This window comes from Perissodus microlepis, chromosome 11 (genome assembly GCF_051167445.1).
Source record: "Perissodus microlepis isolate ML-2025 ecotype Zambia chromosome 11, ASM5116744v1, whole genome shotgun sequence".
NCBI lineage: Eukaryota > Metazoa > Chordata > Actinopteri > Cichliformes > Cichlidae > Perissodus > Perissodus microlepis.
The window spans coordinates 16,741,127-16,767,330 of NC_140471.1; the positions used below are offsets into that span (position 1 = coordinate 16,741,127).

Below are 26,204 nucleotides of genomic sequence, written 5' to 3' on the forward strand. Positions count from 1 at the left end.
CTGAGTCTTGTCCTGTGGAGGTGGCTCTTCTGTGTTGTGCCATGCGCTTGTGAAGTGGCTGTTTGGTCTCTCCAATGTAGAGGTCTGGGCATTCCTCACTGCACTGTACAGCATACACCACATTGTTAAGTCTGTGTTTTGGCGCTTTTCTTTGCAAGCTCCTTTGACTACGATGACCTGGATGACTGAGAACCTTCACAGACCTAAACATAAGAGATTTTTGGACAAAGTTTGAGTTCTCCATTCTTTAAGCACTGGTTTGAGCACCGTTTAAGCACCGGCACCGTTTCAAAAGTATGGGTTTGGTACTGGTATTGGATAAAACCTAAACGATACCCATCCCTATATATAATTGGCAAATCTCATTTGGAGCACATTTTTTCATCTGCAAGCCACTCTGCAACCCACAGCTCCTGTTTTGGATGGACTGGTATCAATACTTACAAAGTGCTTGAGGATCAGTATCTTGTTTGAGGATACTTCAACATGCAGACCGGAGGAGCCAGGGACCAAATCACTGACTTTCTGATAGGCAGACAACCCACTCTATATGAGTCATGAACACAGTTTAATGCTGCATTTGACTTAATCTGTCTGTGTCCTTGAATCCTGCCCAATTCTGTGCCAGTGCACATGGAAGGGCTGGGAAGTTGCCCATGCCATCAAATTTTAACTTCTGCTGCCCTATTGCCCACGTCTCTCTTGAAAATGACATTTTAACCTCAATGAGACTTTTTCACCTGGATAAATAAAGGATAATAACATAAATTCCTGAAGATTAAAATAAAAGTCTTTTTTTGACTATAGTGTTCCTATCTGAACCTTGATTGCTATAAATAAACAAATGATTAAGAGCAACAGTTTGTTTATTCTTGACAGCCACTCTGTTCTCCTTTCTACTTCATAAAGAAAGACCTTGTAGTTATGATTCAACTGCATCTTTACATTTTTAATGTTCAAGATTCAAAATTCTGTATTTGAATCTGCATCACTCTGTAGTTTTTAGAAGCACCTTTAGAAAAACTTGATAAGTGATACAGTTTTGCCCCATACTTCTTTACAATAATACATCAGTACACAGAGGTTAGTGGGTATTTATATATGCATAGCACAGTATTCCAGTCAGGCTGAGGTCTGCAGCACCTTGATTCTTTTTCTTTTTCAGCTGTTCTGTTATAGACTTGTTACTGTGCTTGGGACCATTGTCTTGTTGCCCAGTCTAGGCCAGGCTTAGGCTATGGGACAGACTGCCTCACATCTGACTTCAGTAAACTCTGTTATATGGCAAATGGTAACTGTACTGGTTCTTATATAGCTTTTTTTCTACTCTATCTGAGCACTCAAAGTACTTTATATAACTTGCCTCATTCACACATTCATACAACGTTTCTATCTAACATTCATACATATTCAATCTCTGATAGATGCATTGGAGAGCAAATTGGGTTTAGTATCTTGCCCAAAGATATTTGGCGTGCAGACTGGAACAGCCAGTAATCGAATTACCAACCTTCTGAGTAGTAGATGACCTGCTCTACCTCCTGAGCTCTATAGAGAGAAGTTTGGTCGAGTCACTGACTGCAAGATGCCCAGATCCTGTGGCTACATCATTACCCCTCCATCACCATGCTTGACAGTTGGTGTGATGTGTTTGTGCTGATAAGCTGTGTTTTATTTTTACCAAAGTGGTGCTATACATTATGGCCAAAAAGCTCCACTTTAGGCTTGTCTGTCCAAAAAACACTGTTCCAGAAGTCTTGTGATTTCTTGAGATACAACTCAAGATACAAACCTAAGCTATGCTGCCATGTTTTTTTATATGTAAAGACTTTCTCCTGGCAACACTTTAAGCCATTCTTGTTGAGTCTTTATCAAATTATATTTTCAAGAACTTTAATATTAATATGCTCAGTGAGGCCTGTATAGTCTAACATGTAGCTCTTGGGACTTTTGCAGTGTTTTGAGCATTGTTTAGTCTGAGCTTAAAATAAATGTTCTGGGACATACACTCCTGGGAAGAATTTAGCATTGTGTTAAGATCCTCCAATCCAGGAAACAGTCAAAACTTTTGCATTTGTAGAGGTGCTCACAGTTGCTGATTATCAGTTAATGCCTGCTACCAAAGAAAAACAGAGCTGCAAAGAGGTTTGTAAATACTTTTCACACGACTGTAAATTGTTCCATTGGTCTAATATTTTTATTGGAAATGTTCTCATCTAAAAATAATATAGAGTTACACTATTATATTATATATTTTCATAAATCTTCAGGATTGAGATACAGGCGGATATGCTTTCACCTTTCTGACTTGGTGTTCTACCTACAGCTTTAAAGAAAAGAACATTTCAGGCTTGTGTCTGTTGGAGTCAAATTGTTAAATGTTGCCATTATTGTACTTATATTTATAAGTCTTGGTTCAAACTGTATGATCAAAGACATTCCTTTGTTTCTGACCCCCTCCCCAGCCTGTTGAATGGTGGGGGAGGCTGTAGTGTTTTCTTATAGGGACACATCCTATGTGAAGGTTCTGTTTTCTTGTTTAGTAAACTTCCTGCCTTTATGACCCTTTGGTGAGCAGGAGGTCACACAAATGCACCCCCAAACACAAGCACACACACTCACGGGCACCTACACACACACACACACACACACACACACATTCTCACACATGCATACACACACATACAAGGGCCCGACACACCACAATGGGTGGTGCCTGTGTAAACTGTAACTGTATTCAATAAAAAGGCTGCAAGGAAGGCTGTTTATTTGAAGTTGGCTAGGAAACAGGTGAGGAGCGTTCAGCTCCAAGAGCCTGGTGGACCAGCCTCCATCGCTAGCAAGTAAAATCGATCGATTGCTGTTCGTCTTGCTTCGTTAACGGGAATAAGTCTCTAAACCCGCGGGGCCTGTGGAATCACAGACCCAACAGTGTCAAATTCTCATAAATGAAATCAATACAGCTTAGTTAAACAGAGCTCAACTCTTTCCACAGGCAGTCCATGTAGTGTGTTGTACCTCTGTGCATGCGGTCCGGAGATATATAATATGCAATGCAACTGCCTAATGCGACATCAGTGCCACAGTAGTACCTACAAACTCCTTTTCTAAAGTATTCAGAAGAAAAAACTAAATAGGCTGTTGCTACTATAAATACCTGAAAGGGGAATTCACAAACTTTCAGTTTTGTATGCAGCAGTGAATCTATTTCCACTTATTTACAGCTTGCTACAAATAGCACAGTATACATTGAATCCCCACGCACCAACTTCCTCACAGGGATCAACTTACAACAGATGCCATTATCAAATCGAGCTATATTGGATTAGACAGAGGAGAGATCGTCTATAAATGATCTACAGGAAATACCGATCAGTCTTTTAAATAGTGTTGTCACAAAGCAATATATGACTTTTACTTAGTGTAGTTTGTGACATTTCTATTGAAAATAGTGACTGTTTTTTGGTAAAGGCTCCTTCCTAACTGATGGGCGAACAGACAACATTTTGTGTGTGGGTACTTTCTCACTGACAGCGGTGTGCTTGTGAGGCTGGTGTGACTGATTGTGGCTGTATCTCGCCAAGCTGTCCAGACGTCTTAGTAATGTGATGGGACTGGAAGAGGCAGGTGACACATTCAGGACAAGTTCCAGGTACACAACTCATGCTTGGTCAGGTATTTCATTACAATCCCTCATGCCCGCTGGACTACATAATGTGTTCTAATCACTGCAAAGTGTGCAGGTGTTTGCCTGAGTGTGAGAAGACTGAGACGTGGAACGAGGGGGAAAACACAGTTGCTATTCCCCACACAAGGCCCCTTCATCTCCTCAGTAAATGAAGTAAATGAAACCCAGCGGTGGAGTCAGATGACAAAATGAACATAATGTTGTTAGGCTGCTGCAGAGGAACAGAGGAGCGGAGTGAGTTTTTCTTGCTTACTGTAGCAGGCTGATCTAATAATCCGAGCGCTGGAACAACAGTGTTGCTCGGCTCAGCTGGGACTTGAAAGAGCAACATTTAAAAAAGGAGCCGAAGAACAAAAGGAGAACAAATGTGAAGAGGATGAACAAAAGGAGGAGAGGAGTGTGACTCGCCCACCCTCGACTCTCTTCAGACAGAAGTAAAAAAAAAACCCTACAAACACACACACAGGAGGAATAATCCCCGGGCAACTTGGACATATTTAATCTGCCTCTCATTTTCAACAGGGATTAATTTCTACCTTCTAATCTGCTTGGTGTCCCTGAATTAAATCTCATGTGTGCACTTTTCCCTGTGCGGCCCATCTGAGGAAATCTCCTGCCTGGCTGTCTGACAGCACAAGCCTAGCTAAAGCAACGTATGTGGCTTAAAAGGTATCAAACACTCGGGCTTGTTCCAGGTGGGTTAGTGAAAGACGTGTAGCAGTTGGTGTGACATATAATACACCATGTGGGCTTGCAAACATGACCAATTTTCCAACCAAACACTTCCACTACTACTCTGCTCAAGAACTTCATTTATTGGCAGAATCAATTATTTTTGAGATCTCTAACATGAACTAGACTCACCCTGAAGTAATCGCTGCACGCTGCTAGGACGGCTTTGTGGGCGTGGAACTTCTGCTCACCGGCAACCAGAGTGACATCACACAGCAGGCCATCCTTCCTCTGCTGGTTGAGGGCAGAGAGGACCGAATCCTGGTGCGACTTTGACTGGCAGAGCCTCTGTCCTGTCAGCATCTCCCTACTGCTGTACAACACACAGACATACAAAACATTGTTGGATTTTAGTGGATTTACTAGGTAAGACAAAGATTTTGCACTAATGATAATAAGCAATAATAATTTATCCTTTACCACAGATGGATTAAAACAAATTAAGACATTTCTGTGAGCAAACATTTGCAATAAATCTAAACAATTCCATTCATTTTAACCACCTTGACAGCACAATAGTAACATATATCCATGTAAAACACCTACCTTAACAAAAATCTCTATTTTTTTTTAAATATATGTAATGTACACAGCAAATACATGAAAAATCATAACTTTTTACCCCTTGTCCAGTGGTGAAAATCACACCAAACAACTGAAATGAAATGCTCTCACACACACTCCAAGAATTAAGCTAAGGAACTACAGCAAGCTAACGTTGCTTGCTGTATCATTATTATCCATACATAAAGTATCTCTTAACCCAGTTTCCTCTACCTTTTACCACACCACTGCAACTATATCAGTATCCATTGATTACTTTACTACTGGGGTTCAGACACGTATTGACAACTACTATAAATGTCAGACGCGCTAAAACTATTATTAGTCCACACAGGATTACTCTTATTGACGATACCCTATTTTTTCTCTTCCACCACCGTGAGGCTGATTTTTCTTGTTTTTTACTGAACTATATGGAACTGTTGGTTTTCTGCCATAAAACTCTAGAAGTGGCCACAAAACCCAGAGGATGAAGACATTTTTGAATAATTTGGCAGCATGGTGGTGCAGTTGGTTTAAATCTCCTGATTATCTGGGGCCTGCTTAGCTTGTTTGCCTGCTCATGTTTCCTTGGGTACTCCAGCTTACTTACACACTCCAAAGACATGCATGCTAGGTTAATTAGTGATTCTAAAAATGGCTGTAGGTGTGTCTTTAAGTGCTGCATGAATTAGTGTGTGAAAAAGCTAAATGTGGCTTATAGAGTAGAATGGTTTGAGCAGTCAGACCAAAAACGTGTTATCTGCATGCCATGCCAGTCCATATTAATATGAATTTAATGTCCCTGTACCTAGAATTTAGCGTGGCTTTTTGAACATTAATGATTCCCAGACGATAAATTGTAATTATTCATCCTTGGTTTTTTCTCTAGTGAGGCATTTGTTGCCTCCATGAGGTTATTATATCTGCTTTATAATTACATTATTTGTTATCTACAACATTCATTAGCCTTCTCAGAATTAAATGTAAAGACTTTGGTCATGCTTTAACTTTTCTGGTTAGTATCATTATTGGCACATAAGCTTGTCCCATATTTCATTTATGATAAAACAGTGGCAAAGCATCCCTTTCTGTGAATAGAATATGCACAAATATAAGTGAATTTCCAAAACAGTTGGGATGCTGTGTAAAATGTGAACAAAAATGTGCAAATCTCATACTCATGTTTCATTCACAATAAAACATACAAAACATATCAAATAGTTAAACCTTTAAGAAAGTGTTTAATGCATTGGTACGTCAGGGCTTCCTGTATTCATTTTCAACCTTGTCCCTTGAACAGAGATTTCATCATATTCACTGAAGATGATCAGATATTTGAAGTCTTTGCAATTTTTCATCAAGGCACATTATTCTGAATTTGTTCCACAATATGTAGACACAGGTTTTTGCAGAATGGTGCACCTCATGTCACTGACCTGTTGCCAGATGACCCGCTAAGCTGCTAAATGTTCCTCCAGTTGGTTTGTTTTTCTGTAACACTTAGTTTTCCAGCCTTTCGGGATGCCCGTCCCAACTTTTTGGAGACGTGTTGCTAAATTCAAAACGGGCTAACATTTTCATGAAATAGTAAAATGTCCCAATGTAAACATTTGATGTGTTTTCTATATTCTATTGTGAATAAAATATGAGTTTATGAGATGATTTATCAAAGACTATGCACAAAAACACTGATCTCATAAGAGAAAAGGTGCTGTTTATCAGATCGCGCTACTAGTTCATTTCCATCTACAGTCCGTGAACAGGTACACCCAAAAGATTAACCAGGCTGCAAAATATTAAATATAAACATCCACAGGACTAGCAATAATTTGAATAATATAATCAAATAGCCTAAAACCCTTCAATCAGTCCCACCCACAAGATACAAACACATTCATAAGTGCATACACCCCATTATTCAGTTATCTTTATTTTCCATTGTTAAAATTGCATCAGAAATTTAGACAAGTGACTAAATTTGCCATGATTTACATTTTTGCCATTCCCCCACCCTTACAAAAACAGCGCTTCCTACCCATCAGCGTCTATCTCACAGTTTAGCTGATAGGATAAACGCGCTGACCACAGAACATGTCAAAATGAGTTTTGCCAACTGGCAGAAAGCTGAGGATCCATGTAGCAGCAAATATACCCCATTTTCCAACTCATCCTCAGTCCCTCTCCGCTTATACCCATTCATAAGCCAGTCTGTCCACCCAAATCCATCTATGTCCACTTCCAGTCCTGGCCATCACTTTAAATTATGCTGCCTGCCAAGAGGCTTACTCTGTCACCTTCATGGTGATGGGGTGTAAGACAGAGGAAATAATGGGCGTGTGTGTGGGCGGATGCGTTAATGCGCTCTGGGATTGAGGTAGGATGAATGATGACTCAGGTTGTTTGTTTGGTAGTTTGGGGGGGGGGGATTGCCATAATTTAAAGTAAAAGGTTTTTACATTCCAAGAAGAGAGTATAAGGATGAAATGAACATTTTAGGACAAAAACGTCATATGCTGTTAGCCGAATGGTGAAAACTAAAGCAACACAAGAACAATAATGTGGCTAAACTGCCCTCAGAATGGGTCATATTGCAAAAGAATCTGTGTCCTACATTTCACAGTGTGTCATATTTTGTTTGTGTTACAAAAGTTGCAATTTACCAGCTCACAAAAAAATAAAGAAATAATGTTATCAGAGGTTATTTTTTCTCTAATTAACCAAGTATGATGTGTAAAACAGCTTTAAAATTTAAAGTACACCAATGTTTACTCTTAAAGTACCACTGCAAGGACTGCAACAGTCAGAAATGTTACGATGCCATATATGCTGGCTTTAAAAGGCTAAAAGTAGATTTCAGTTTGAAAATAGTTTGTTGCAACATATTCTTATTTCTTGAAAAGGCCAAAATCAACACTTGATTATTTCTCCCTGCCTCCAAGCTTCATTAGTGTCCAAAAACTATTAAACATATAAATAAACCACAGAGTCGGAAGGCTAGGTAATGAAGCAATCAGTGTAGATGCTGGAGTTCTTTTTCCAAGTAAATCCCACGTGCAGCGTCCTGCTGCTAAAAAAAAAGACTCCCTGATAACACAATAAAAAGCTGTTTCCTTCTATTTGATTAAACTAAAAGAAAATACAACTGTGACCTGTTTTTGAAGGTTTAGTAAGTAGGTTTGGTACAACGGATTGGGCTCTTAGGTAGATAGGTGGATTGTCTCTCATGTAACCTTGTCTACATCCATATATTAAGTTAGATAAAAAAAGACACTGAATGGACAGTCCAGGAGAGAGAGAAAGATAGAGAAAGCTAGTAGAGCCTGCGCTCTCCAAGCACGGTTATTGAACAACAAATCGATCCTAAATAGATCTTTCTCAGCTTAAAATAAAGAAGTGAATAATGTCAGCATTGTTTGAAACTGTCAGTTGATTCTGTGTTTGGATTCTCATTAACATAGCATTTTTCTAGTCTAGCTGACCACTCAAAGCACCGTTACACCAGTAGCCACATTCACCCATACATGCGTACACCAAACCACCATCCTTCCAATCAATGAACAGCCCGCTCTACCTCCTGATAAGCCACAGGAGATGCATACACAGTAACGGTTCCTTAAGGGTTATTGTCTATTTTTGCCATGAGCTTTAGATGTGCGGACCTACCTGAGGCTCGGTTCAGAAGGCATACCCTCTTACAAAGGAAGTTAAGATGGAGGTGGAGGGGAGGTGCTATGTGGCTCCTGAGGACTGTAGTCTCCTCACTGGGCACATACATCAGCCTGATAGGACAGAACAGCATGTCAGCTTCACTCAGTCCATCTATTCAACAAAGCCACAATGTGACAGCCTCCTGTGCGACGTGTGAAGGGATGCTACCACACGTTACGCCTAATGCTGACTTCTCCCTTCTCTCAGCCAGGCCCACTGTTGACTTTGACAATTGTTAGAGCTGTTCTTTGAAGGCCTTTTCTTGTAAAGCCCGGGGACTGCGACAGCCACAGGCAGCTAGGCTTCAGTGAAGTGAATCAACAAGGTCAGCACTTCTCTGAACAAGCTGGGAGTCCAAATTACACCGAGTCCTTCTGGTGTAGCTACAACCTTGACATAATGTGCTACACACCTGAATCTTGATATCCCACAGATAATGTCCAGCAGCACAGAGAGGTCACTCGGAAATCCAAGCTGCTCTGGATACTCTGATTGAAACCCCACTCGCTTAGTGTACAAATAATAAGCTGACCTGGGTCTTCTCATACACCTGTTTTACAGAAGCAAGCCTCTGTATGTTTGCAGTTTATTTGATAGAGCCGAGTGTACTGCTGGTTTAGGTGTCATCCTCAGTGAGGTTTACTTATCGATCCATTCACGACTGACCTTCAGATGTATAGCCACAGGTAAGTGTTACTTAGTGATGAAGGAAAAACTTAACATTACCCTTGAGTCCAGCTGAACACATGCTAAAAACGTGTGATCAAAAGCAAATAAAATTGGAAATCATAATTTCCTTGTCTCCCTAAATGTCTTCAGTGCTGTTAGATTACGAGGTTTTCATAACATATATCTAAAAATGATCTTACCAAGTGAAAAAATGAGCAGTGGGAGAGGTTAAACACGTCCGGAAGGCGGATAAATTTAGGATCTGATAATCACAACAACTAGGCCATTGTTCCCTGCAAAACACTGTAATCTCCTGACCGAAAACGACCACAGTGCAAATGTTGTCTTTTACGCACAGAAGACAATTAGGATTTACGCACGAAAAGCGCGCGAGGGAGCTGAACTGAGGAGGAGGAGGGAAGGTTTGGGTTGCCAGATAAGCAGACACCCTTAGTGCATTCAGTGTCACTTTGAAGAAAATAAGAAAAAAAAAGCTCCCAGCTGTCAAAAGGTCTCCTAGCAACAGGCCAGCGCCTCGGTCCACAAACTACGGGGACGGAGAAGAGAGCAACCTCTCCTGTGCGAGCAGAATATCCTGTTGCATCCTTCGCAGAGCACAAGCACACGATCTGTACCAAATCCTACCCAGAGCACCTCACGGCTTTGGAGGAATTTACAGTATTCACCCCTCCTCCTCCTCTCTTAATGTGCCACAAGCTTACGCACCTCATATGAATGTGTTATGAGTCAGTCCCGTCCCCCTCTGGCGGCGCCTCCGTTACAGATCATTTGATCATTTGATGTCCGAGGTTGGGCTCCTTTTTTTAACATCAGCTGCGACACGAAGGGAGGGTGCAGCGGCGACCAGATGCGCTGGGTTATCACCAACACTTTATTGGTTACACTGTAGGACCTAAATTGTTACATTATAACCCCGCCTCTCCACGGCAGGTCACATGAATATGGACACAGTCGGGAGAGAGCGCCTCCAGGTGGATAATTGAGGCATGGCAAAATGTTGGGGATGCCTCTGCATGTGCTACATGCAGTATTGTAGACACTACTGGGACACCAGGGGTCCTCATAGGATTTCCACGGGGTGCCCGGCAAATTTGGCGATACTACGCTGCTCCACTGAAAGTAGCAAAAGAAGACATATAACACTATGTAGTTGCACGCATCTGTGAGATCATTGTTACCTTTATATTTTTGATATCAGTATTACAGGAAACGTCAGTGCAGTTTTATCTGTATACGACAGCATTTTGTCACTTGCAAAACATCATGACACATTTTTAAATGGTAAAATCACCCACTTCCATCTAGTGGTATTTGGGGAAAATACAGAAATTATAGAATTATATTCTATAAGTTATGATTGTTGTAAAAAATAGAAAAGTTGGTGTTTGTTAATAAACCCTGTATTTTGCAATGTTTCATCCTTTATCTGCCGTCTGCACGTACGCCGCGTTTAAGTGCTTCCTGTCTATACTTACATTGTTACTCTCGCTGGGGCGTTCAACTGCTAGTTTAGTGACCTGTAAAGTTAATATGTACAGTACGCCACTCTTTTAAAGATGAACTTGCCCTTTAATTTTTTTTAAATATAAAAGGCTATTATACACATGAAGTCCCCCACCCACAAACTACCGTGAAACTTAGATTTTAACTTAAAAAACAAACAAACAAAAAAACACTTCATATTTCCAATTGCACCTGAAAGCATCTTTAGTTCAGAGCAGCCGGACGGGAATAGTTGGTGGGAAGGTGCGGGAGCTTATTTCAGGAAACACGCTACCAAATTCCTCACCGGGCAGATCCTGCAACTATTCATAAAGTCAGCTAACTCTTGGGTATTTGGGGGTAAGTTTTCGTGTTTCGCATTTCTACCCTCTCATAGGTTCTTTCTGCTTTGTTGTGGCGAAGTTGTTTCGGCCCCTTGTCCCATGGCAGCGACCGAGGCAGGGATGTTGACTGCACTGTCTCCCCACAGCTGGTGTGTCATTTACGGGGAAACAAACGGCTTTCCTGGCCTCCGTGGACTCGCGTATTGATTTAAAACGTAATTAGCTTTGACATATGCAAGTAATTGGACAGTAATAGCAACTTATTATGTCTGTTTGTAGCCATGTCTCCATGATATGTCGAAGTGTTGGTGGAACGTGTCAAATATTTACCCTGCTAACTATTCCTGGTATATCGCTAATATGCTAACCAAAGGGCTTATTAAGCGTAAATTACTTTTTAGCTACTTTAGCACTATGAACCTCCTTGACTACATGCTGTACTTTGAGGACTGCTGAATTTTGTTGTACGTAGAAAAAGGGATGCAGTAATATTAAGCGCTTATCATCAGTGATAAGATAATCATCAGAGAGACGAGTACCTATATAAACGATGTCGCTTTAGTCTCAATGGACAAGAATTCTGTGCAAACTGATCCAAAGCTAGCCTTGCTCAAATTGTTAAAATTCAGAATATAACCAGAAGTTATATCAAATAAATGCATAATCTGTGGGCCCCTTGTTAGGTCACCAGGAACAAGCCTAAACCTACACATACTCTGTTTTTATGAAAGGCAAAACATCAGTGGGAAAGTACAGCAGGCTGTCTGCCGTTCAGGTTTCTCAGTGGCTCGTAAACCAAGTGTGTATGTGGAACTCTGACACTTTAATGTGAAGTTTAATGTGCATCAACAAGCCGAGACTCATTCTTCTGAATCAGCATGGATCTTGCGCATTCCCCACCCTGTGTAAAAAGCATGCACTCGAAGCCTGCGTGGGGATTGAATGGATTTTGGTAGTTTGATTCCATCTGACTGAGGAGTCTCTAAGCAGTGCTTCCCAAACTAAACTTCTCAAAGATTTTAAGACTTGTAAGGATGCACTGAAATCATGAAAATGTGTTTATTTTTTTAAGTGACGGAACAATGCATGCCAGGTTGTTTTCCTAAAACTGAAATTGTGCAGTAAATGAGGTACTATTGAAAAAGAAAAACCTCCTAAGCTGGGATTTCTGAAGGGATATCTTGCTGAAAATTTGGTTTGTGTATCCACTTCTCTGTGTGTCTGAAAATATAAACCTGTGTCACAATAAGTACCTTCTTTTCAGGGATGTGGAATTCCTATCTGTGGCCTATAGGCACTTGCTGACTCACCATGAGAAAATTCTACCTGCTGCAGCGCCCACCAGCTCCACTGAGATGTCCCTAGGAGGAATGATACACGGATGACAGTCTGAACCACGCCAAGACGTCCTCGCACGCAGTTAAAAAGAAACTCGAATTAGTTTATACACACACAAAAAAAGAACTGTGCACACGCCCACTCCTACTCACTCATCACAATGCTGATGCCAGGACCACTGTGGGTGTGCCTGGCACTGATGTGGGTGGGAAGCTGTCATGCCCACAGCCTGTTTACGTGTGAGCCTATCAGAGTGCATCGGTGCTTGGAGACGTCCTACAACATGACCTTCTTCCCCAACATGATGGGCCACTATGATCAGGATATCGCATACAACCGCATGCAGGTGAGCCCTCGTAATTTTACACAACATTTATCTGTAGAAATCTGTATGTCTATGCATCGTGCAAGCATACAGTGATTAATTTTTATTTAAAGGTCCAGTGTTTTATAGATTAGGCGGGCCAAGCAAGCTAAGTATGTGAACAATTGTCAAAAATGATTCAACCCCACATAACTTATTTTAAATTCTAGTAGAATTAATGTAAAATTAGGCTGAATTTGTTCAAAGTGTATATTGGGCTAATGCAGAGTTTATTGACTTATCCAGGAAGCCTCTGGCCCACCTCAAAGGTTCTCATCAGTTTTGGTTTCCATGGAACGTTGTAAAAAAAAACGCTTCCTCTCCTTATAATTGGAAATTATACTTCAGGCCACATTCAGCGATGATGAATATCATGTCCATATAATTGCCATTATTAGTGCCATTAGCGCTGTTTGTGGCTCCGGTTACTAATTGATGGTGTCTCTCAGCCCATACTGAAGCACATATTGATTGAAATATAATTACCATTTTGTAATGGACTTCAACTGACACACAGTATTTACCAGCCACAGTTTGTCCACAAATCACATCTGATTGTTAAAAAGAAATAGCTAGTGATTAAACTGTGAATCTGGCCACTTAAATTTTAAAGGGAAGCTTTTAAGAAACCTTTGCGGTAGAAGAAGGCTCTGCTTAGGGTTCCTCTTACAAGAAAAAGAAGTTAAGAAAGAAGAACATTCTTAGTTATAACAAAAATGTGTCACAAGCTTTAATCACTGACTAAGTCCAAAACCAAAGTCCAAAAATAAAAAAAAAACAAGAGGCCAGATGGGGAGCAAAACAGGTGCATCCACAGTCATTTCACAGAAATGTGCACAGAACTAAGCAGATGAAACAACAAAGAGAAGGCCAGGACGATTTTTATTCTGGAGGCTGATTAAGGAATATCAGACAGGAGGGAGACGAGACACAGGTGGAAGTAATTACACACAGCTGAGCACAACCTGGAGGAGACCGTCAGGAAGCAACACACAGGACGTGAAGAAAATGAACCGTCAAAGCTAAAGAGGAAATAACCAAAGCAGACTTAAAGTTCTACAAGAGAAGAAAACACAAACTACAAATACAGAAATGAGACAAAGAAAAACACAGGGAAGAACATTATTACAACTACGAATACACAAGGCGTGAACCAGAATTTAAGCTATACAAAATGGAGCTTATCACTATATTAAGGTATCTATAATAGAACAGCAACATAATAGGACAACAATGAAGCTAAATATGGATTAAACACTCAATATCACCAGAGCTAAGATTCACAGTTTACTTTACAGGAAATCAGCTCAGACTCACCCTAACAATAATCGAAAGCCTACAGCAGCGACACCAAACAGAAAGTACTTAATTAATAACAAGTAGAAATCCAAAAACTCCATTCTCCCTAGCAGCTATAAGATTTCCACTGGGCTTTGCTAAAGAGGCAAACATGCAATAGAAGTGGAAGGATGTGAAATAGCCATCAACACACAGTAAACTTGGAACGGTATTTATCAGAAAATCCATGGCTCTGAGCCGATCAGTGGAGCCAACAGCTAATTCTGCACGCTAAGCTGAGAGGCAGCTTTCTTTTTTAGGATAATCAACATTTTTCAGCTCATTACTTTTGCAATTTGTATATTTCTTGTTGATCTTCTGATAAGCCAAGTCAGTTTAGGGTTTTTTTCTTCATTTGCACGCACTCATGCGATTGCATGTAAGTATAGGTGGCTATGGGGTGCATTTGGTCTTGGTATTGACTGTTATTGCGTGACCACTTTTCCATCCAATTATTGGGTGATGTTCTGACTAACACCTGGATGACTGATGAATGGTTGAAATGAGGCATGTAATCCGAATCCAAGCTAAGTTAATTTATCCTTATGTAAGAAACGCCTTTATCAGTTTTGGAACATTATTATCGACATTTTTCAGGTATGTTTAAAATACCATATGCAAACATGTTATCAGGGTTTTTGAACTTTCAAAAGTCAATATCCAGATTGGCTCAAAATATCCAGTGGTAATTCAGTGTATAAACTTGATTCAGGAAGAAAAATGACTTAATTGTTTGTGTTCAACAGAATAAGCATACAATTATAACAGAAAGCACAATCATATATATGTTTGATGTTAGGTTGTTGTTGTTTTTTCATTTCTCCAAAATTCTGTCTTCATCATTCGAAACTGCAGGAAAGAAAGATAAAATCCTTTTTTTTTTTTTTTACTATGACTTTATTATTTTCTTTCATCAAATAGACTAATAGAATACCTGAACTCTGATTTTTCTCAGCTCTCGGGAAAATCTCCTGTCCCTTTATTGTGTAAATTCAGGTCATGATTCAGATCACTGGGTAACATTTGGGCTGAGTTCAAGGACCTGTTGTTGTGATATGACTGTCTGATCATTTGTTGGCATCAACAAATTAGGAAAAATCTAACACAAGCTAAGAAGTCTAGCTGTATATGTAGAAGCACCTATAAGCTGTGCTCTTGTATAAAGGTTTATAGACTGTACTGGGCTATTATGTGCTCCAGTCAGTATTACACAACAGAAGTCAGTAGACCATCTCTTAGCAACAGTAACTCTCAAATGACACTGAACTGGTGTAATTAGAGATTTACACCCTGCAGTTTAAAATTTTCTTCCACGCATAGAATACAGAAATCAATCTTCTTTTTCATAGTGGAAAAATATGCTTAATATCTGCTCAGATTTAGAGAATTCTAATCTTAAATTTGACTTCTCTTCAGACTAGTAGTGTTTTCTCTTTACCACCCTATCACCACCCCTTGCAGTGACTAAAGTCTAAGTTTGTGTAACTGGTGTTTCAGCTTTGCTCCGTCAACCCTGTGACACTTTGGCTAATGTGCTTTAAGACCATTTGTTGTCTTGCACATATCCTCAGCAGAAATGTTGTTTCTCTAGCTGTTGCATCCTGTCTCCAGGCATTCCTGAGGGTTTGGGTTACGCACATTTGGTGTGGAGTGTTGAGCATGATCTGTAGGAGTCTTTTGTGTGGCATCTGGCAAAGGTATCAGCTTCTTATTTCATGGCAACCTTGGCCACGGGCAACTTCAGTGACTTTGTTGTGAGGGCCCTTTGATTTCTGGAGGAAGGGGAGCGACACACCCAGTCACACACAAAGCCTGCTGTGCATACCACAAGGAGTATCCTCTGTCTCTTAATACCCCCCCCCCCCCCCCCCCCCCAACACACACACACACACACACACACACACACACACACACACACACACACACACACACACGGTCCTACCTCCGCAGTCCTGTCTCCCAGGTGACAGGGTTACACTCTTTGGCCTTCATTCAACGTTAAATACTAAACATAGCCCACTTTGAACATGTGCAATGATTTATCACAAAGCTCTGACGTTGGAATCAGGCAGGTTTCTGCTTTATTCTGGGCACAGGCCAGCCTATCAGTAGGATTTTCCGGAGGAGGGCTAACCTTTTCCCGCCCTTCCACTAGTGTTTGCCAGCTTTGGAAAGAGCAAAAACTTTGAAGTGTTAGAATATAGAGAGAATGGAAAGACAAACTGACACACTGTAACGGACACTCGGGGGCCTTGAAAGTTTGAGTAAAACTTTGAAAAGTAAGAGTCATCTTTAAAAAAAAAAAAAAAAAAAAAAACTTCACTTAATACTTAAAGTACATTGTGCAGAAATTCTCTGCGAAGGATTTTGCCCTAAAGAGCAAATCGGCTCAGATTTTGCAGCTGATCCTGTTGGAAGGTTTTTGAAATGAGGGCAGTTTTTACAGTAAGTGCTCTAAAGAAAATAAAGGTCAGATTGTTCAGCCACGAGGAGCCTCAAGTCCAGGACCTCCAGAGGAGAGAAACAAGGACGCTTAATGTCTGAGAGGGCAAGCCCAGGGCCCAGAGATGTGGGCCTGGAGCCAGAAAAAGCAGAGAAGAGAAAACATCAACTAGTGCAATATGCTCAAGTGTGGTCGTGTGGATTTTCTTTGCACATATCGGCAGTTTAGATTTACAGCAAGCTATCCAGTGATGAGGTCGAGAGTGTGGAGTACTCTGAAATACACACAATACAACACAGCACAACACACTTAGTCTGTGCTAATGCATGCCTGTCACTATTAACTGGTTATGTATTGAACATGCATATTACTCCAAGTGATGTAGCTGGTGTCGATCCAAAAATAATAAGGCTGTCCTCCACACATATCCTAGGCAACCTTCCCATGAACAGCTCTGTGCATTCCAGCCTTCTTGGCCTGTCCCTGTTTGTTTCCAAATGTCCGCACTCTCATTTCCTGCCACCTATACCCCCCCTTCCAATGCTCTGGTTGGTCATGGTTTCCGGCCAATGAATGGACAGTTTTGTGTGTTACTATAGTGTACTGTTGCTTATGTAGCATAAATATTTTCACCAGCTTTTGCTACCCTGATCATTTGTAATCTCAGTGCTTATTATATTACAATGTCCAGTCATGCAGACTGCACTTATAACACAAGTAAAATCATTATATTTATGCCTTTTTTCCAGTTGCATTTACAAAAGTAATTTCACAATCTTACAGGTTACTGTCTGTCTATTTTTCAGAGAAAAATGTTTAAAAACTTCAAACTGTGCAGACTGCTACCTACACCTACTCCCCCAGCACAGCGTAGTCTGTGGAAATACTGGATTCACCAGTGTAGGCAGACTGTACATAGCTGTAACATCATGAAAATGCTTTGGAAGCTCTTCAAAGAAAAGTTATAGCTGGAAAATTTAGATTTAAGCTACTTCAAAGGTTTTTTTAGGGAATGCTATATAACTCATGCACGCACATATGAGTGTTCAGGTCACGAGTAGGGCTGTCAAGCCTTCAAATCTATCAGTATATTCAAAGTTCTCAGGTGATGTAACTTGCATCTAAACTTAATGGAGGAACAGAGTGCAATAATAGTTGTTATAATGGAAAACCGATTTTTAATATAGTATGTTTAATCTCTTCAATTTCAGCCATTTATGCCCCTGATAAACCTGAAGTGCTCTCCAGATGTTCACCACTTCCTGTGCCAAGTCTTTATCCCAGCATGCACCGAGGAGAACAAGGTGATCCACCCCTGCAGAGAGCAGTGCAATGCTGTTAGGTCCGACTGTGAGAAGAACATCCACACCTTTGATGTCCCCTGGCCTCCTGAAATGTGTGAAAAGTAAGAAAATATCCTTCCCCGGTTTCATTACCCACAATTCATGTTGAGGCACTTATCCTGTTATATTGTTATTTATGCTCTAGATTGGACCCTTGCAGTGTGCATGGTTCTCCAGTCCCTTTAACCACCCCAGCAATCTCCTCATCAGCTAAGAGAGAGCTGGGCTTCTGGTGCCCATTGCAGCTAAAGACCAAGCCAGGTCATGGCTCATCATTCCTAGGCGCCCAGGACTGTGCTCCACCTTGCTCCAACATGTACTTCAAACCCCACGACATAGAATTTGCAAAGAGCTTCATCGGTGTGTGCTCCATCATCTGCCTGGCCGCCACACTCTTCACCTTCCTCACATTCCTTATTGACGTCAAACGCTTCCGTTACCCAGAGCGGCCCATAATCTTCTATGCTGTGTGCTATAGCTTTGTCTCGCTCATATACTTCATCGGCTTCCTGCTGGGAAACAATGCAGCCTGCATCAAAGCGGCCCATCCTGCTGGGGTTGACACAGTGGTGCTGGGCTCTCAGAGCAAAGGCTGCACTCTGCTTTTTATGCTCCTCTACTTCTTCTCCATCGCCGGTATCGTCTGGTGGGTTATACTCACCATCACCTGGTTCCTGGCAGCCGGCCCCAAGTGGAGCTGTGAGGCCATTGAGAAGAAAGCGGTAAGGTTCTTAAGTATTTAGGTTTGTTTCCTAGTAGCAAATAGGAAGCAAACACAACAAGGAAATATGTGCAGTTACAGCTCAGTCAATATTTTTATTTTGTCTAAGGTGTGGTTCCACTCTGCTGCCTGGGGGATCCCTGGGGCACTCACTGTCATGCTGCTGGCTCTGAACAAAGTTGAAGGAGACAACATCAGCGGTGTCTGTTTTGTGGGGCTCTACGACCTGGATGCACTGCGCTACTTTGTACTGGCGCCACTGTGCGTGGGCGTCATAGTCGGCCTCTTCCTCATCCTGGCAGGTATCGTTTCTCTGAATCACGTCCGACAGGTCATCCAGCACGACGAGCGCAACCAGGAGAAGCTTAAGAAATTCATGATTCGCATCGGCGTGTTCAGCTGCCTCTACCTGGTCCCACTGGTCACCCTGCTAGCCTGCTACACCTACGAACAGAGCCACCGCAGCAGCTGGGAGAACACCTGGATAAACGACCGCTGCCAGGAGTATAGCATCCCCTGCTTAAACCAGGTTGTTGTGACTTATTCATTCAGTAAAGATGGGGTGAAAATTTAGGACAAGCTTTTTTAGACTGCTGAAAAAGGGCAAAACCAAAGCACAGTGAAAATTTCATAAAACTGATCAGGGCTCAAAAGGATCCATATCGCTCATCTATTTAAAAATCCCAATTATTAAATATCTATAATGTCCTGCAGAGTACAGGGATTCCAAAATCAAGACTGTTATGACAGATCAGTGTGGAAATAACAGACGTCTTAGAAGCTGTGGTACCTCAAAAATGTAGTGCAGAATACATGAGTTTTCTTTAATTTATTAAATATAATTTTTCCACATTAAAATAAATAAAAATAAAAACAAAGAACAAGAGGTCTTTATATGAATCACAATTTAATGCAGGGTTATAAATTTTTTTTTTTTTTTTTTTTTTTTTTGTGTCCCGTTTGGATCTTTAGCCATCAGAATTGTTGTCTTAAGGCCAAGAAAGATGCCAAGCGGATTTATTTTACCAAGTGGATCATCATGGCCTTGCCATATTGGTCCATTTGATTGACCTTTATTATAATTATGTATTTATTTTATTTTCGGTTGCTACAAACGGGACAGACGTGACTGGGGGATAGGACAGGGGGAAAGAATGAAAGAAAGAGAGGGAGAGAAAGAAAACCAAAGGGGAGAAAAGACGGTGAGAAGGGGGGGAAGAAAGGAAAAAACAAACAAACAAACAAACAAAACGCCTGGATCACCTGTATGGAGAAAAAAAACAGAAGAGAAAGCAAACAACAAAGAGCAACATAATAAAAACAGCACCATCACAATAAACTAGCTAGCAGTAGATAACAGTAGATACTAAATAATAAACGATATTGTGCAGCACGCAAGATAGACAGCGCACAATGTGCTTTGAGACAGCAGCCAAGAAAGGTGTAGTCCGCGTCTGTGAACACCCGTGTGTACACCTGTGTGCATACCTGTGTGGATCAGCATGCTTGTATTCCAAAGGTTTCTCCAAGTAACGATCTGCTAGGGAGTGTGGGGAGCCATAGCCCCGTCCACCAGGGTATGAAGCAGGTATGGAGGAGATCCAGGCCCCAGATATCCAGAGGCCCCAGAGTACAAGGACCCGAGGAGGACCACCAAAGGGGGGGGGAACCGTGCCACCCTCCTGGGAAGAGCTGAGTAGAGCCCCAAACGAGAGGTCACCCCGCAGCTACGGAGCAGAGGCCAGAGGGGGTTGCAGTGGCGTGCCCGCGGGCTCTGCCGGCAGCCAGCTGTGCCAGAGAGGACCGAGCTTCAGGCCCAGAGGCCAGAGGCCTGAGGGCATCCCACCCCCCGGAAGGAGCCCAGCCGGGCCACAGGCACCCGGCCCCGCCAATCGGCCACCAGGAGTGAGCCGGTACATGCATGAGCGCCCAGCCCCAGACGACAAGGACCACCAACACACCAACGTCTGAGGGCATCAGCCACCGGCAGGGAGTGTGGTGAGGGGAGATAGGCCTCCGTACTTTAGAGGGCCTGAGATGTACCCAGAGAGGTTGAGTCTAAGACCCAACCTGACATATAGACACAGACATACAGGCACACGCGGACACAGACGTGCATTCCCACCCCCATATGCACAACCAAATACTCGGCACTCACCCAACGTGTAGACAGACACAAATAGACACTGCACAGACAGTCGCACTCCCCAAACATACTCTATATCCCAGGTCCAGGTACCCCCGCCCCCAGAGGGGCAAGCCGCACCTAGACCCAGGAGATGTAACCCTTCTCTCTGGGGTGGAGGCAAGCGGACCACCTCCTTATCTGCAGTAGCAGGGAGGCCCCGCATCCCAGACCCCAGTCTGACGGCCAGCACCTCCTCCCAGCCCCCCAGCCCTGACGGCTAACAGAACCGGGGTGAGTGAAGACCTCAAACCTCCCTACGCCCGCTCATATGTAATGTTGTTGTGTGCTGTTCTAAAGTGCATTTAAAACTCAGGAGAGCATGGTACTAGCTTCCTCTCAGAGAGCAGCACGGCTCCTCCCGAAAACCCTCAGTGTCTAAATGCATTTAAAATTGAGGGTAGGGCACCAGCGCCAGAGGTGGGTTGGAGTACAACGACCATCCTCTGGATGCTGTAAAACGTGCCCACCCCCAAGGCCCTATATGTATGTGTTATGTGAGAGTGTGAGTAATGTGGATGTCTAGGTTGCAGAATAAAATTGAGGCACAGGCGGCCAGAAGGGGACAGAGGGGGAGTGCCTCCCCTGCACCCTGGTGACATACCTGCACCCCAAGCCCTGCGTGTGTGGGTGGGTGTGGTAGAGCGGGAATAGGGAGGCAGCTGAGGATGGGGAGGGAAGAAAGGGAGGGGCAAGCGGCCCCTCCCTGGGGCCAGCTCCCCCGCTGACCCCAGTAGGCACCCCCACGCTCTGGAACCCACCAGGGCAAGGGGGCCCAGGCCCATCCGGACCGGGACCCGCAGCAGCAGCACTGCCCAGCCCCACAGAGTCCGGGGCAGCCCACCCGACTCCACCCCAGAGAAAACTGCACCCACCCCATCATCCAATCATCTCCCAAACTACACAAGACAATAGACACCCAGGTTGAGTTCATTCTCCCCCTCTCCTATATCTCTCCCCCCACCTGCAGAGTGAGCTCCTGTAGTGAGGAGACCACCTGCAAAGATGTAACAACCTCCCCACCAGTTAGAGAGCCCACCAGTTAGAGAGCCCCCTAGTTGGGCCGATGCACCAGAGGTCCCCTGCACTGGGGCTGAGCCCCCCTGCACCCACCCGCCCACTGCTCCGGCGACACAACAGCCAGGACCCAAGCCCCCAAGGCCCCCCAAGGCGGAGCACCCCCAGACCCCCAAGCCTCCACGCCCGTCCCGGACCCTCCCAGGGGCAGCCAGGCTACCAGGCCAGTAACCAACGTCCGCCAGCACAGACCCTCCCCCATCTCCGCTGTACGCAGCCACAAGGAAAACACCATCCAAGAGCCCCAGAGCTTCTAACCAGGTCATGGCCACAGCCCCCAGGTTAGGCCCTCCAGGGAAACGTCCCTAGGGACTCCCCAGATGCCCTAAGGCCGTCCCTACCCCCACATCAACCACAATAGCGAAGGCAGGACCAAACCATGACCCCCCACCCCCACTAGGTGATGAAGCCGATCAAAGGAGCCCAAAGGGATTGATCAAATGTGATGGCAGAGGTTGTATCAAGACTAATGTGATCTATTAGATGGTTTTTATATTGGTTAGAATTAAGATTATTTTTATTTTTCCAGTTAATGAGGACCATTTTCTTGGCAATGCATAGGGCCGTAAAAACAACGTGGGCTGTGTTTATTTCTGCAGTGACCTCAGGGTTATAAATTTTAAAAGAGATGGTGGGGAGAAAAAATTGGCATCATCAGTTTGTCTCAAGGGCCAAATAAGCACACTATTTCTCCCTCTGTTATTCTCACAATTCTCTTTGGAGCCGTATACAATATGTCATCTGTCTCAGGATATGTTTGACAATATTAACACTAACACAGCACCTTGTAATGGGGGTGTATCCAACATAAAGTAATGTCAAACTTCTGCAAACATTAAAGCAAAAGACTTTAGAAATAATTCCCACAAATACCCAAAACATAAAGGTGCAAGTCCAAAACATATGGACATTATTAACCATTTTTTCCTCCATCAAGCCAGTTGAGCACCAGTTTGTTCGGACTTCTGTTTAGGAGTGACCAAAATTCAAGGTTTTCCAACAGGAGTCTCTCCAAGCTCAGGAACTGGTGGAGGACGACTGTATTTCCGAAGCAGTCTGCCGCACACCTTCAGATATTTCAGTGGCCAGTTCTTTGTCCTGTCGTTGTTTCATACAGCATGTAGTGCCCATGTTCGGTCATTTGGTGGTGTGGTCCAAATTGATTGGAAGTGCTTTAGTAGTGCAAGAATTATACATCAGTGGATATCTGTATGGTATGTGGAAGATACAATACGTGAGCTCTTAAGCGCTGCAGTGGGAAATAGCTTAGTCTTGTTTTGACAGTCAGTACCTGATGCCTGTACTGGAAATGCTTGACTTTGTCTTAAGTAAGAAATTCAATTTTTTTATTTAACCAGTTGCTCTAAATCACAAGGATCTCATTACCATTGAGTTTGTTACTGTTTTAGACCACAGATCATGAACGCCCTGACCTCTCCCTGTTTCTGGTGAAATACTTGATGACATTGGTGGTTGGCATATCTGCAGTATTCTGGGTCAGCAGTAAGAAGACCTGCTCTGAGTGGGCCTACTTTTTCAACAGGACCCGCAATAAAGAGTAAGACACAACTCTGACCACAGCAAAACACGTGGAAGATCTTTCACACAGTCACTGATGGAGTGAGAATACGGTATTCTAGATCAGCTGTTATGTGTTTAATGCCATGTCATGTGACCCACAGCCCCATCAGCGAGAGCCGTCGGGTGCTCCAGGAGTCCTGCGAGTTCTTCCTAAAGCACAACAACCGGGTTCAGCACAAGAAGAAGCACTACAAACCCAGCTCCCACAAACTCAAGGTCATCTCCAAGTCCATGGGCACGAGTACCGGAGTCACACCCACCAGTGTCTCCACCACCAGCAATCAAGGCACCTCTGCCTTAGGCAACCATGAGCCCCACATGCAAGGTTCGCTGTCTGAGACCTCAGCCAGGGAACACCTGGACCGAGGCACCTCCAGTCGAAGCTCGAGGAGAGGGGAGAGAGATAGGGAAAGAGAGAGGGATGGGGGGGAGAGACGCAGCAAAACGGGGAGCTCCAGTAAAGTCAGCAGTCGCTCAGAGAGCTTGCACAGAGTGGCAGATGGGAGGTAAGTAGGAGAGGTGTGAGATGCCATTTTTGAAATGTTAAAAAATTGATTGTATATGTACAGTTCCTTACATTTTTTTTTTACTGCATTATGTATTTTACTGCTTTATGCCTCTCTGTTGTTAGAGTCGAATTTATAATGCTTGAATAACTTACCGTGGCCCCAGTCTGTCCTGCACTGTAACATCAGACAAGCATTAACCAGCAGTAATCTGTGATGTGTCCTGGCTGGTTTTAGGGCAACTCCAAGAAGCGAGCTATCAGAGGTCAGGCACATTCCCTGTGAGAAGCAACAGCTTTCAGCTTTAAACCCAGCACACACCAGCAGCCTCCAAGACTCCAGCCACCAGATGGTGCTCCAGGTGCCTGAGGAGAGCAAGGACCCAAAGGACAGCAGCTGCTGAGATATCTGACCTTTCAAATTTGTCTGCTCATCCATCCACCCATCCATGACACCAGTCACATGGGAGTCATGCTTGATGCTGGTTGTTGTTCCCATTGTGGGATTCTATTGAATACACTGGAGTGACTGAATGGAAACAGAACAAAACTTGTATTTCAGATGTTCTGAGGGTTAGCCCACATCTAATGGTGTTTGACGATTTAGTCTGTTTAAGTCATGACTTTGTCTTCCAGCTTTACTCAGTGTTTGACCTGAATGTTGCAGCAGCACAGCTACGTGAATTGGGTCTGCTGTTTTATAACTTGCGATTTCAGTGGCATATATGCATGCTAGTAAACGATTGCAATATTTATGTAAATATTCTCTTTTTTTATATCTCTTATATTTAGTCATTCACTGGACTGGTCGCCACACTGAGAGTTTAATTGTTAAGGTGAAAATATTGCCAAATATTGAATCCAAGGAAAGTCTTCCTGTGATAAAGTGTCTTTAAATGTCCTATTGTTCTTAAAACGTCATCCTGTAAAACACACTGTGTCACTCCTTTGAGGCGTACTCTTAAACTTGATATAGCTGATTTTCAGAGAACTTGTGATTTTATTTTGAATACTTTTCTTAAAAGAGACATATATTTTTCCATTTTCTGGTCATTTCTCCGTGTTTTTGTTACAGAAATGCATGCTGTGCTGAACTGTCTTCAAAGCTGTGAATTTTGGTGAAATACAGCTTTGAAGCTTTCTAGAAGAATGTATTTTTGCTTAGAAAATCTTGTCATGATATCTGAGTTTTACTTCATAGTTACTGTGGCTAGAGAAATCGATGACATCATTGAAATATCAACAGAAAATGAACAAAATGAACTTGACTTATTTCAATAATACTATCGATCAAGTTCATCTTTACTTTTTATTACTGTGTTACTTTTCTCTTTTGGAATATTGATGAAAGAGCACCTTTAAGTTCAATTTTTTACTAAATTGATTAGTTGGAAATGATTGAAAATCTAATGCATGAATTCATGTTTTTTTAAAACTTAAAGGCAGAAATTAAGATTGGAGCGTGCATTTAAACTGAAAGTACGAGTGCATGGACATGGTGGGGGAATGTTTTATTTCTGTAAAACCATAATCATGATATTTCATTTTCTGATACCAGGGTTATATATAGTTATCACGATATCCCTATAGTATCAACAGTGTATGAAATCGAGGAAACAAAACAAGTTTTGCACTATTTGTCATTAGTAGCATTATCCACTGATTACTAAGTTGTCATAAATAAATAGAAAGATTGGTTTTGGGATCATTTATGTTAAAATTAAAAAAAAAAAAAAGACCACATGCAGCATCTCTACTTCAAGTACCTCCAGAACAACATCTGTGGTTCATTAGGAGTGCCTTACTGTGCTGTCTGTGTGTTGTGTAAGGGACTGAGCTACCCCTCAGTTCACTTACATAGATTTATTTGGGAGTGAAAGGACAGTTCCAGTAACACTAAAAGGGAATCTTGTATGTTTTCTATGTTATGTTCCTATTCTGACATGTGGATGAGGGTCTTTCTTATGACGTATGTAGCTCTGCTGTAGTCTTATCAGTACTCCAAACATTTTTGTGAACTTTTTTTTTCTTTCTTTTTTACTTTTCAATACAATTTTCTACCACTATTGTTTCATTTTGATAAAATATTCAATTAAACATGGAAATGAATGTGACTGTG

General features: G+C 42.5%; 2 protein-coding genes across 7 annotated transcripts in view; one reads left to right on the plus strand and one right to left on the minus strand.

Annotated features, from left to right (window-relative positions):
- The window catches only part of klhl32 (kelch-like family member 32), a 39,073-nt gene extending 28,785 nt beyond the window's left edge, over positions 1–10,288 (minus strand). Inside the window, exons 1-3 of one of the 5 annotated variants that reach the window (XM_084942704.1) lie at positions 10,070–10,288; positions 8,630–8,745; positions 4,553–4,730 (exon numbers count right to left, since the gene is read on the minus strand). In XM_084942704.1, the coding sequence (XP_084798830.1) occupies positions 4,553–4,730; positions 8,630–8,652 (201 nt within the window). In that variant the 5' untranslated portion in view covers positions 8,653–8,745; positions 10,070–10,288. Of the gene's footprint in view, positions 1–4,552; positions 4,734–8,629; positions 8,746–9,543; positions 10,040–10,069 lie in introns of those variants that run through there. The other 4 variants (XM_084942702.1, XM_084942703.1, XM_084942706.1 and 1 more) reach the window with 4 other exon arrangements.
- Positions 10,289–11,086: 798 nt separating this feature from the next.
- fzd6 (frizzled class receptor 6) lies at positions 11,087–26,194 on the plus strand. Of its 2 annotated transcripts, none has more exons than XM_084943187.1 (8): positions 11,087–11,206; positions 12,455–12,874; positions 17,885–18,078; positions 18,162–18,738; positions 18,847–19,269; positions 23,409–23,557; positions 23,682–24,086; positions 24,324–26,194. In XM_084943187.1, exons 2-8 carry the CDS (start codon positions 12,689–12,691, stop codon positions 24,487–24,489), a joined length of 2,100 nt encoding a protein of 699 aa, XP_084799313.1. In that variant the 5' UTR covers positions 11,087–11,206; positions 12,455–12,688; the 3' UTR covers positions 24,490–26,194. The 2 variants fall into 2 exon arrangements, with proteins under 2 accessions (XP_084799313.1, XP_084799315.1); XM_084943189.1 differs by having other exon boundaries at positions 18,847–19,266.
- Positions 26,195–26,204: the final 10 nt, after the last annotated feature.

Bases quoted from the DNA above. Each gene is read 5' to 3' on its own strand.
- fzd6 (XM_084943187.1), top strand. From the start codon at position 12,689: ATGCTGATGCCAGGACCACTGTGGGTGTGCCTGGCACTGATGTGGGTG. The intron at 18,739-18,846 runs GTAAGGTTCTTA...ATTTTGTCTAAG, and splicing joins AGGCCATTGAGAAGAAAGCG to GTGTGGTTCCACTCTGCTGC. The intron at 23,558-23,681 runs GTAAGACACAAC...TGTGACCCACAG, and splicing joins AACAGGACCCGCAATAAAGA to CCCCATCAGCGAGAGCCGTC.